Raw genomic sequence first — 13,564 nt, 5'->3', positions numbered from 1 at the left:
AACTGCGCTTGAGCGTGCATGCGCAGAACTGCGTGCACACATGCACAGAAGCACAGTTACAAGAAAATATCCGTGGCAGTCGGGGAGAGACAGGACCGGACAATGGGGTAGGTGTCAGAGCAGGTACGTGCCTGGCGCCCCCCCCCCAGCTTTGCGCCCTAGGCACGTGCCTACTCTGCCTACCCCTAGTTCTGGCCCAGATTATTAGAGATGGACAGTTTTAGGGAATCAAATTTGCACTTTTATGATGAAACAGTTTTCTGACTGTCAGAAAATAAAATATGAATAGTTAGGAAAGATAGTATTTGAATTTCTTGCTAAATGCCAGGAATCCTCAATTTAGCCATTGATAAATAATCAATATAGTCTCACAACAGCCCTTATCTGTCCGACGTGATACAATCTCATCCCTCCGCTCTTCTATCAGCCTCCTAAAGTAGATTTAACTACACTACTCCCACAACTGTGTCTCTATTAAGCCTTCAGCTCAGTAATTAACGCTTTCCAGTCCTTTAACTGCCACCTTCCCACAATTGCCCTTCTTTATGAATTACAAAAAACTGACCCTTTCTGCCATCATGCAGCATGATTAACTGATAATTTAGGGGAGGGATCACTAAAAGTGAAAAGAGGTTTAACCAATAGCACTTCTAAATGCAGGGCACATGGATGAAAGGGATCCTTGAAACACTTCACCCAAAGAGGTGCTACATTGCTGGTTCCCGTCACCTGTTTTTGATCTACAGCCTTGCCCCTAATTAATAACATGCTAAGGCCATTTCCATTGTTGTGAATATCAGTGGCCATAAAAATGATTTCAGATTATTTTCTGAGCTGGCATTGTGCTTTTATATGGTCATGGAACTCCTCGGTAACTTATAATATATATATATATATATTTATTTATAAATTTAAAAAACTGTTTAAAACATTGAAGCAGCATTAACGATGCAAGTCTTTTACAATAAAGGTGTCCCTTCTACAGGCCATATAAACCAATGCAGTGTCAGTAATTAGAGCTAAGACCATGATTTTGGTAATGCTCCACTAATAAGCAAAACTATATTTGGCTTGTCTTAGCAGGAAAAAAAAAGAGACATTAGGATATATCCTGTAGTATCAGACACATGCAACCCTGATAATACTAAACAAATGCAAGTGTTATTTTTTTTATTTTGAATTAGTTGTAAATCTTTAAGATTCCTACATTCGTAGTGACATCCAAATTAAAGAGATCATTTCTGCACCTATGCGGTTATTAAATATTTATAAATTCTACTGTGTTAAAATTGGGGCTAACAAAACTGTGGCAGCCCAAGCTACTGAATAATACAGAAAATCAGCATCTTTATCTAGAGCAAATGTCAAAACACTGACTTAGATGTACATGTCTATTATATACATATACATAAAATCTGTCTGTGGATACAAATTCTATCTCACATGCCTCCCTTAGATTACAGGCATATCCACCCAGGAAACCTGCAAGCAGAATAAATATCATTAGCATGACAGCCCATGAAACAGAGCAGATAAGAACAAAGATGGAATTGATGAAGCACATGATAATCACTTTGATATGATGGCATGTGCTCAGAAAAATACTGTGAACATTTAAAGACTTATTTGTAGGACAAAAAAAAAAAATCAGTCCTACAATATCAGAAAAAAAATCATAAAATTTTCATTCATTACTAATTGAACATTAATAACAATAAAAATGAGTACTTGGTGAGATTTCCCCCAAGAGATAGTTTCATAGAAAAACCTCACTTTGCAGCAATCGTATGTATTCCATTCTTCAAAAAGCAATAACTCAGCTTCAAAAGAATGCACATGAAACAGCCACACATCCCGGAACTCACAATCCCACCAGCCTTTTTGCTTTACACTACAGGTAACACATATTTCTTAAACCATTTTCTGCATCACATGGTTCTGATCATTGCCACTGAGCATCGGGTTCTTTGCTGGATCCCAGGAGTCCAAGTTTAACACTGTCCCAACATTCAGATAGAGTGGTAGGTATTTCAAATAATTGCATATAGAGAGGAACAATTTATAGTCGTGTGATATCACACTTTAAGGCCCTCTGCCAGTGAATGAAAGTGTGAAAAGGCAGTTTTATTAAGTAAGAGATCATGCTCTGATCACATGGGATTTACTTTTGCTGTTTCTGTGATGCATAAAATGGAGACTGCTACTGCAATCTACTGTGCACTCTGCTATCAACTGTTCTGCCCCATTACCTCACCATTATGCAGTTATATTCATTCACTTGAACTACAAGAACATTGTAATTTAAGGTATTTTGTGGACAGTTTATTGGAATAATAATAGAGATTTAGAATGGAAAATGGAATATACATTACAGATGTAGCTCTTCACTTATCTGAGGGTTAAGGGTTAGAAGCATCGTAACCTCTAGGGACAGATTTATCAGAATGTGAGAATAGAGCTCACCACAGAAAAATTCACCCACTTTCTGTTTTAGATTTGTATTTATCAATGGGTGAAAGTAAGACTTTGCCATTTGATAAATACTCTTCTAAAAAATCCCACAGGAATGAATAGAAAGTGGGTGAATTCTTTTGATAAATCTGCCCCAAAGTTTCACTCCACCATTCATGCATAAAGCCAGTAGGTGAGCCAGTAGTGCTCAGTAGTGTTTTCGGTGTCTTAATGCTATATAACCTGTTGTATTTTTTCAAAGTGAGTATTTCCAGGCTAGATTTCATAGGGTACACTTTAGTCTTATAGAAATTTTCACTATTTTAACAGTAAAACTATGGGGCAGATTTATTAAGCCTCCGTTTTTTCAGATCAGGCTTTTTGACACCAAAAATCCAAAAAAGTTGCAGGAAAAAAGGGCGACTTTTTGGGATTTATTATGCGACAAAACTGCGACACTTCTGACTGGAAAATTGTGGTTTTTAGATAACAAAAAATTGTGGTTTTTCACATTTCAAAAAACACAAACTGCTAAAATATGATAAATATTTGATAAATGTATGAAAAAAAAAATGTTAAGATTAAGGGGTGCTCTCCTCCTTTTGGTGTGTATATACACACAATTATTTGGCCTCTGAATTTGTGTTATGATGCAATCTTTGAATTAGTGTGGTATAACAGAAAACCAATCTCTTTGTAAGGGATTATAACTAAATCTTTCTTCCCCAAGAACTGCACTAATTTGCACATAAGGACTGAAACACGGTGTTATAAACGCATAAACTTTTCTACAACACAAAATTAATATCATTTTTGGCATACAATTATTTATGAATCTGTCTCTAAGCGGACAATTGTATTTGTGTGGAAAAGTCTGTGTACACGTCTTGTTTTTCATATATACTTCTGGTGTTGGTTTATAAAAGAGCAAGGTGTTATGAAACAGACTACCATAAGAAATATATAATAAATGTTCATATAATCCTAGAAGACAGTCTGATCTAACTATAAGCATTCCCCAGATATAAGGGAAGCAGAGTATAAAACAAAGATTCTGCATGATAATAATGCATATAGTCACACTTCTATAATCCCATACACATGCTGTTCCCCTCTATAGCCAGGTTTTAAATGAAACATAACATTAACGTTCTTAAATATGTTTCGATCTGACAGCTGAAAGGGATCACAAGGTAAATGGATTCAGACAATTCTGACCTAGCCTCAGGCAGATAAAAAGAAAACATCAGAAATCTCTCTAAAATGAAAGTTTGTCAGATTTACTACTAGATTTAGAAAAATAAAGAATATAGCCATAACATGGATATCCAGGAAATGTTGTTCCCATGATGTCAGATGCAAAGGTATTTACCTAAATCCCAGGACTGTAGTCCTACATTATGTAGTATAAAATTACACCTCATAAATATCTGGCTACAATATGAAAACATTTAACAACGTTAATATTTCCAATAATTGCAACATATATGTTACGTGGAAATCTTAAGGAAATGCAGGAAAAGGTTAGTGGTTTTCTGTAACAATTTCTTAAAAGGCATTTCCTGCAAATGTGGTCCTGTATTCATGGAGTCCAACCATTTGATGTTGCCCATTGATACATTGCTCGCAGATGAAGGCATTTCTGTTTCATTTGAAATATATATATACTGCAAACATAAAAAAACAAAAATGTCTGCACATACTTCAATTTTAATTATATAAAACCTTTAATGGGCCTATTATGCAATCACAAGAACATGTAGTATATACTTATAGTTGTAGTGCCAAATATGTCCAGCCAATGGCATGGGAAAAAAATCCTGGATATTTTATTTGAAAACCCTACCAGAAATACTTTGCAAAAGTGTCATAGGGAATGAAAAGTTAAATATATATTCCTAGAGGTAAGCAAACAAGATGTTTAGGCTTTGCCAATATAACATTTCCCCAATTATGTCATGGCACCATAAACATATAAGACCCTTTCACAACACAGTTCTGGCTTGAATACAGTGGCATCTAATATGCACTGATAGAATAAATGGACAATTAAAAATATCACAGCAAATTGTTATTTTTTTGCTTTTTTTCCCCTTTATTTTGCTAATAACTTTTATTACATTACAAACATGAAAATGTAATAAAGTCATATGATTACGTTTCAATAAAATATGTACAGTCAAATATTTTATTGCAAACCAAAGACAATGAACTGAGAACAAAAACCCATCTGCTGTGAGGCTCTGAATATAGATATGTAACATTTGACTTGTAATGACTAATATCTCTCCATAGGCAATTTTCCATTTTTATTATAGAACTTGTGTAAGTTATACAACAAAATGTTACTATTATCATGCATTATAAATTAGTCTAGCCATTTATATAAAATTAGCTGGTTACAATTACGGGGTAGTTTGAAGATGCAGAGAATGGAAATGGAAGGGACCATTTAACGGACCAAGTTGATACCAACTTGAATGAATAGCTATCACTGCAGTTGAAATAATATAAGTATCATAGGCATTTTTATGAAATAGTCAAGAGGGGAAAACACAAGTGCGTCTAATTTACTAAAAAGTTGCAAAATTGCATCAGTGCCGTTTTCTACAGCAATCAGTTATGTTTATGCTCTCATTTACCATCATTTAGAAAACTGATCAGAAACGAATTGCTCTTTGCTTGCTATTGGTAAAAACAATGGTGCAACTTAATCATATTGAATGAGACCTAATGCAAAAATGCCACAATCAGCTGTTTCAGAGATTAGGGACCTGCAGAGTAACATCTATAATTTGTAAAGGTGCATTGTTGTCCTTATGAATTACTTGTTGCCAGGCGCCAGAATCAAACAAATATTCCTCACAAAAAAGTGAATTTTAGTGTTTGTAAAGATGTGTATTTTCATCAATGCTATTGGAAACTGATCTTGTACAGTTAAGGACCTCTGTCCCCTTATGTGATAAAAGACACATTTTTAAACAATTAAACAGTCAGATCTCATTGGTTCTTATTGGTTATTACACTTGGCCAAACTTGGAGGCAGTTTTATTAAATTTAAATTTTGAGTATTTTAGGGGGGTTTTCAAATTTGCAAAAACTCACATTTCTTGATATTTGCTACTTGTGAAAACTCAATCAACTTTAAAAAGAGTGTGAATGTTGACAATACACCTGACATTGAGGGGCCCAGTGAATTTGAAGTGAATTTTCGAATTCAAAAACTTCGAATTTCGAAGTAATTTTTGGGTACTTTCACCATCGAATAGGCCAAAATTAGGTTCAAATTGAAAAAACTTTGAATATTCGACCATTCGAAAATCAAAGTACTGTCTCTTTAAAAAACTTCGACTTCGACACTTTGCCACCTTAAACCTGCCGAATTGCTATGTTAGCCTATGGGAGCCTCCTAGAACCTATAGGCAGTATTTGGTTACGTTTTTAGAAGTATTTTTTTAAAAAAACGTTTGAATCGTTCGAATCGAACAATTTAATTGATCGATCGAACAATTTTTACTTGGATCGAAAATGCCCGTTTTCGATCGAAAAAAACTTTGACTATCGAAGTATCAAATTCGATGGTCGAATTTTGAAGTTTTTTAACTTCAAAATTCGACCCTTAATAAATGTGCCCCTAAGTTCTGCAGAAGCTTGCCAGCTATATCTGTAAGATATTTGTAATACGTTAAGCTTATTCACACCACAACTGAGCGATTTAAATAAGCCACATATTTTATACTGGCATTAACACAGATTTTTAGGTGTGAAATACTTTATGCAGCTTTAAAAATAGTGGCTACTTGTATTCTCTCAATTAGAAATTTCATAGGGACCACAATGGAGCTGTATAACTACACCATTTCTTTTGTACTGCTTTTCCATTTTTTAAAATGTAAAATACACTGCAAAATATAAAAATACAGGCATAAGTGTGCATAATATATTTTGTTCCAAATATACATATTTTTGATTGCTATATTGATTGACAAATAACTAGGATGTCTTTAGTGTACATACAAAATCCATGTTTTTTAATGTGAAAAATATTTGATTTTAAAGTTAGTTTTAATGTGCCATTGTTATCGTTAACCCTTCTACCCCATAATTACATGAAATCATAATCAGCTCACCGTTGTAGGCACTGGAGCAATCTCAAAGTGGAATGACAGGGGACTGGAATGATCCTTTTGTCAAGAGGAGTGACAAGGAACTTGAATGATCTGAAAGTGCAACAACAGGGGACTGGAACAATGTAAAAGGAAAAGATACAGTAATAGCAAAGACCCACACTATGAAGTGCATGGCTATTATAACCCAAAAGACAGAAGGTAAAGTTTGAAATGATTTAAAGACTCACAAACAAATCAATGATTTAGATTTTTATAATGTGAAATATCTATTTGTCACAAAACACCAAAATTAGAGATACTGCTTCCATAAATTCCCCTTTAAATGTTATTTCAAATGGGAATAAACATGATCTTCTCACATTTACAAATAATGAAGTAAAGGTTAAACAATGGTGGATGTAACAAATAATGGTATGATAAAACTTGTATCAAAGAAAGCTGTGTAACTTCTCTCATTTCCTGTTATGTTCTGTAAACGTTCAGGGTATTTTTTTTTTCCTATAGCATCAATTGGCTTGTAACGTGTATATATAAGAAGATCTTAAATTGCAATTTGAACAGAGACCTAACATAAATAATATTCTAGTAGAAAGATGGCAGGTATTATCTGGAAACGGTTTATTGAGGAAGCTCTGAAATACAGAAATGCTAAGAGTCCTATTTAATTAATTAATAGTTATTTATTAATTAGAATGACATTTCTTTTTGCATACAAAACAAATATTTTTGAGGGAGATTGTCCTTTAAACAAAGAGTCCTAATTAAACAAACAACTCTTCATTTTTAACAAAATTGTTTTTTCCTGTAATAAGATCTTACCAGGTACTTGAATGATGACTGGACATGCATATCTCCATGTTAATGCTAAAATATTCATATTGGACCTTTGTAATATGTAAATGTTGTTTAGTAGCCTTAGGATATGGTGCTACAAAGTATGTAAATACCCTTATCCAGAAATCCCGGTCCTATTGCAGAAAATGAATCCCATACATTTGCAGAATATATGACCGATGTGCTGCATTGTAGAAGCTACTAGAATTTATTACATCATTTGAAGTGACTCTCTACATTTTAGATCAGGAGTGCCCAGAACATAGATTGCGGTCTACCAGTAGATCCCGGCATTGTTCCTGGTAGGCTGCGACCTGCCCTCTGTCTTTTCATTCCTAGAAGAATGAAAAGAATGCAGACGCACCTGCTGTTGCAATCTCCCCCCTCTTGGCTCATTCCTTGCTCCTCCCTCCTCAGCCCTCTGTGCTCAGACCTCAGCTTGTAAATGAGGCTGATGGCTGAGGAGGGAGGGCTCACAGCTCTGCCTCTTGCCAGGCGCCCATCCCTCTCATGGAGGCAGAATAGGATGCTTTAAGTATGTCAGTGGGCCACTCTCCCTCCATCAGCTGCCAATCCCTGATCCACCCCTTTCCCCCCTGCACAGAATGGTACATTCGCTAGCGCTATGAGATGGATGTGTGGTAGGCGTTGCCACTCTCTCCCTGTATAAAGCCGGAGTGCGTATTTTCATCGCCTTGGGGCCATAAGTTGAACTGAGCAGGAAAAGGGTGGGTTTCCTACATCCTCCTGCACTGAGAATGAGGATGTACATTTTAGATCACATGTTATGAGAAAAGGCTCCTGTCCTCTGCCCAACATGCCAGTCCAGTACATGTTTTATTCATTGTGTTGTGAATCCTGCCAGGCCAGGGATTGAGTGCTGCTGGAAGATAGTGAGTACTTACTGCCTGCTTGTGTATTTTGAAGGCAATGTGTTATTATATTTACCTCTTGGTTAAGGATACTAGGCTGAGGCTTGTTGTAACACACATCACCCTCATCTTACCTATAGCTGCCTGTGTATGCAGAGCTTTGCATTTTAATACCAGGGAGTAATGTAGGTTGGACTTGGCTTATGTTTTGTAAGGGATCTGCTAAGGCAGGCGAGTCTGCATTCTTAGGAGCAGGGCTGCTCCTGCCATGAGGCAAGGTGAGAATTCGGCTCTGCTAGACACCCATGTTGCCCTGATAGATGGTCGATTGGCCACATCCCTAAGGGCCTGCAGCTTCTAGTAGGTTAATATGGACAAGGCAGAGCTTTTCAGCAGGCTCCTGGGACCAACTGTATATGATACACTATAGTATTATAACCATTTTATGGGCTGGATACTTATTCTTGGGCCATACGGTAGATGGCCCACTATTTTTATAAAGTTAGATCTCCTGATGGGGGCCAGGTGTTGTGAGTAGAGCAAAGGGTAACAAAGTCTGCACACCCCTACTTTAGATGAAGACTATAGTTTTGTATTAGGCAACTATTTAATCAAGTGTACAGAATATCTGCCTCTTGTTCAGAAAAAAAAAGCAACAAAGAACAGCCAAATCCCTTTTCGCCATATGATATCATACTGATTTCTGGGTAAAGTTAAGTGTACCTGGAGAGTAGATTAAAGATATACAATTAAATGGTAGCTGAACATCCACTTTCTCACTATATATATACATATAGATTTGTTAAAAAGACCTGCACTCCAGTATTATAATCACTTCAAATTGCTTACAACAAAAGCATCATCAGTTAGAGAAAGACCGGATTGGAGTGCGGCTTTTAGATAATGGTTTGTGAAATGTTTGTTAAGTTCAATGCCCTGGGTATGTGATGGATTAAAATTTCTTGTAGCTGTAGATCTTTTGTTCTCATGCAGGACAAAGAAAATGACAACTTTAAAAGTTAAAAAAAATTCCCTGCATAATGCAGTATAAGATAACTACTTTCTCCGCTGAGGCATGACTTGAAATGAAATTCTGAAAAATCAGTTGCCAATGCACAAAGTATGAGGAAACTGTTAGGGAACATATTATTCCCAAAATTGCAGATCATAACACTATTTGATTGCTTTCACATAACAAGATGGGAGGGATATCCTTATCAGTGGTAAAAGAGCAATTTATAGCAATCACAGATTCTACATTTGAATGCATTTTAAGATACAACTGGCTTATCTGAACCTCAGATGCATCATCTGTTTCTGGACAGGATAATAGACAGGCGATGAAAGTTAGACAATATAAATAATTTACTGCAAAATAATGGAGGAAGATGAAAGTAAAAAGACTTTAAAGAAGTAAAGAACACAAGATGTCTTTTTGTTCAACAAACTAAATTGCACACTAACAGACTCATTTTAAAATTCTGGTATACTGTTATGCAAAGAATAGAATGTTAAAAAATGTAATATAATATTATATGAACATTTTTTATTATTGTTATTGATGTTCATCTCCCTGTTGATATAAAGGAAAATGTAATTGTGTTTAATCAATCACTGCCCATTCATTACTATAAACCTTCAATTAAGTGGTATATTTAATCTTTTTTCACTGATAAACACGAATGACAAGGACAAAGACTCTCAGATTTTTTACTTTGCCCTTTAAAAATCGTTATGACTTTTGTATAAGAGAGAAATGGAGCACCCAATGAAAGCCTAGTGGCCTGCTGTCATCTACTATTAAGAAGAGGACTTGACGCATCAAATATACTTACACAAAATATAACCTAAAATATGTTCCATACAGTGTGGAGAAACATAGGGGCAAATTTACTAAAGGGCAAAGTAACTAACGCTGTCGAAAATTTGCCAGCGTGACGTCATTACGGTACTTCGCCGATTTACTAATGGCCGCAGGCATAACTTCGCTAGCAAAAGAAACTGACGCTGGCACTCATTCGCACTCAATCACCAGGCGCAGTTGCGCTCTGGCGAAGGGACGTAACTGTGCAAATTCACAAAGATTCAGATTTTAATAAACGTTACGCCTCTTGCGCCAGACTTGCCTTCACCACCTCAGACCAGGCGAAGTGCAATAGAGTAGATAGGACTTCCTCAAACTTTAAAAAAAAAATTTTTTAAGTCCCAAAAAACGCTGGAGTCTTTTCCTTTTTTCAGGGTGATAGGCTGCAAAAGAGCGTACAAATTTTTTGGGGTAACCGGCTTCCCCCCTAAATTTCCTAACATATGGCACATAAACTATACACTGGGCTAATGTGTAGGGCATAACAACTCTATTAGCTTTTATTAAGCTTCCCTGTAATGTATTTGCTGCAACATATATACGTCCTTTCAATTTTAACTTCCTGTCGTATGCAAATTAGCCAACGCCTATGCAACTTCGCTCTGCTTCGCCATCGTTTGGTGCCCTGGACGCAACTTTGCATGTTAGTAAATTAGCGTTGTCTTGGCGAATTTTCGCCTGCCGAAGTTTTGTGCTGCCTGTGAAGCCGTCGCTGGTGAATTTTCGCTGCTTAGTAAATTTGTCCCATAGAATAGATGACGATGCCGCAGAAAATGGCATACTGTAAATATAACTTTTTTTTGTTACTTGCACCTAATTTTTACCTTGATAATATTTAGAAATAGAGATGCAGTTCACCAAAAATATGTGCAAACTGTATCAACAGCCATATTTTTTTAAAACTTTTGTAGCCTATAAGGGGATAGGGGTTTACTAAAGTTATATAGCAGTGCCAACTGAATTTGTATATGTATCTTTCTGTATTATTTTTTCCTTTCTTTGTTTGGGAAGTGTAGAGATGTTAATTCAAATGTGAATTTCTCCAGCATTTATTTTTTTTGTTTTAATTTAAAGGATAGTTTTAGTGGCTCTTAGGAATGTTCATACTGATGAGCTGCTACACGAGAACCTTAATATACTGTAATAATTATCAATGTGAGAGCAACACTGCTTTCAGAATGTTAATATAAAATGGTTATAGCGTGTCTATTTTCCTCAAGCACATTGTCTATCTGAAGGTCGTGAAAAATATATTACATTTTATATTACAATATAAATATTTTTTTTTAAAAATATATGTACTTTCCTAATAAAAAAATCATTGTGTTTTTCTGTGCCTTGATTTTTAAAATCATATGTTAAAGTATAAATGGAAGAAAGTCAGTATAAGGTGTTGTCATTGTTCTTATTGGTCTAAAATGTTTGTTTTTTGGGATATAAATAATACAGTAGCTCTAATACTATCTTTCTCCAGAATAATAATGCACTGTCAATCCTTTCTGTTGTTACCTCCACTCCTCATTTAAACTAAAATGTTTTTCTTTTTCTTGTAGTACTGTCTGGGTTTCTGTATTCTTTGACTTCAATTTACATCGGATAAGACAGTGCTTGAGAAATCATACTTTTTGCCTACCCTACATAGAAACAAATTTTTATTGAGATTGGATTGGATAATATACACATCTTTAAGTGCAAGTTTTATGATGAAAATGCACATATGACCACTGATATATTGAAGATTAAAAAGTACCTGTGACTGAAAAAACAGATCACAATCAGTTGTTCTAAACTGTTGACACATCAACACATGTAGAAGCCAATCAGCCAACAGAAATGCCAGTAACTACACTGTATTACTAATACTATGTGCATTTGATCTGATAGAAGGGCTAATCTATCAGGCATATGGATGGTTACATCACACAAATAAGGTTTTCTGTCCTGTTGGAATACATAAAACAGGAATTGGAACAGTGTGGGTAGACTATACTTCACATATAGTGCAAGTTAAAAGATCCCTTCTATAAAACCTTTCCCAGCTTTTAGTTGCTGAGTTTTTTCTGCTTTCAGAAAATACTTGTGCGACTATTCAGGGCAGATTTACTAAGGGTCGAATTTAGAAGTTAAAAAAACTTCGAAATTCGACCCTCGAATTGAAATCCTTCGACTTCGATATCGAATAGAAATCATATGATCAAACGATTTAATCATTTGAATCGAACAATTCGAACTATTTTTAGCGATCAATCGAAGGATTTCTAATCGATCAAAAAAAAACCCACTTAGAACAGTGCTGTGGAAGATCCCCATAGGCTTACATTGCACTTCGGTAACTTTAATTTGGCGAAGTATGAAGTTGGAGTTTTTTTTAAAGAGACAGTACTTAGATTATCGAATACTCGAATAGTCAAACAATTTTTACTTCGAACCGTTCGAATCTAAGTCGAAGTTGAAGGTCGTAGTAGCCTATTCGATGGTCGAAGTACCCAAAAAATTACTTCCAAATTCGAACTTTTTAAAATCGAAAATTCACTTGAGCTTAGTTAAATCTGCCCCTTCATGTTTTGTAGGTGTTTTTTTTTTTTGAAAAAAAAGCTAATTTGATTTTTGATCAATCGGACAACCTGTATTTGTACAATGCTACTGCCCATCTGTATATATGTATAATGTATACTAGAGCAGTATTTCTGCTTAACATAATACACTGTTAAGTTTAAAGTATTTCTGTGCACTCCTGTGTGTGAACTATATGCTGGCATATGTGGTATGATATGGTTAATATTGTTTAGTTGATGTTGAGTAAGTTGTTTCCTTCCTGTCAACAGACAAACACAAATGTTTTTGTTATACACTAATGCTGGGACAGATCAGCAGGTGAGCAGCAAGGGAAGGGGCAGTAGAGTAAAAATAGGAAAAATAATTGGCAACCAATAATAATAATACATGGGGAAGATGGATCCAGAGGTAGACTGTGACAAAGAAATTGAGTGGTACTTTTCATACAGTATGTGACAGAGCAATAAACAAAGTGTTCATGTTGTCTCCTCTTTTGCTGTTTTATTATAGAAATTCAGGTTTGATTAACCCTTAAACAGTAATGTCTAGAAGTGAACTGTAATTGACCATGCATAACAATCTCCTTTTTATTATGGATAGGAGAAGTCATTATTATTATATTAAGGTGATAACATTAAAATATGGTATTTTGTTTGCTATCTGTCTATTATCTCAACAAGCAGCATCTACTGGTATGCTGCTGGAAAACACACACATATGATTGGTTGCTATGGGTTACTAGATGCAGGCAAACATTAGATTTTTTTATTCACCCCCAATAGTTCCTATAAGCATATTACTCCCAGCATACACTAGAAACTGCATGAAGAGTCTTTTTGTAATGATACATTCAAGCT

General features: G+C 35.4%; 1 protein-coding gene across 10 annotated transcripts in view; it reads right to left on the bottom strand.

Annotated features, from left to right (window-relative positions):
* foxp2.L (forkhead box P2 L homeolog) overlaps positions 1-13,564 on the bottom strand; it is a 149,514-nt gene that overhangs the window by 8,316 nt on the left and 127,634 nt on the right. For 8 of the 10 annotated variants that reach the window (XM_041585223.1, XM_041585227.1, XM_018251194.2 and 5 more), the window contains one exon: positions 6,582-6,671. In XM_041585223.1, the coding sequence (XP_041441157.1) occupies positions 6,582-6,671 (90 nt within the window). 10 annotated transcript variants of the gene reach the window in all.

Source organism: Xenopus laevis, chromosome 3L, assembly GCF_017654675.1.
Source record: "Xenopus laevis strain J_2021 chromosome 3L, Xenopus_laevis_v10.1, whole genome shotgun sequence".
Lineage (NCBI taxonomy): Eukaryota > Metazoa > Chordata > Amphibia > Anura > Pipidae > Xenopus > Xenopus laevis.
Note: the sequence above shows the minus strand (reverse complement) of the source record. Positions and strands in the feature narration are given on the sequence as shown.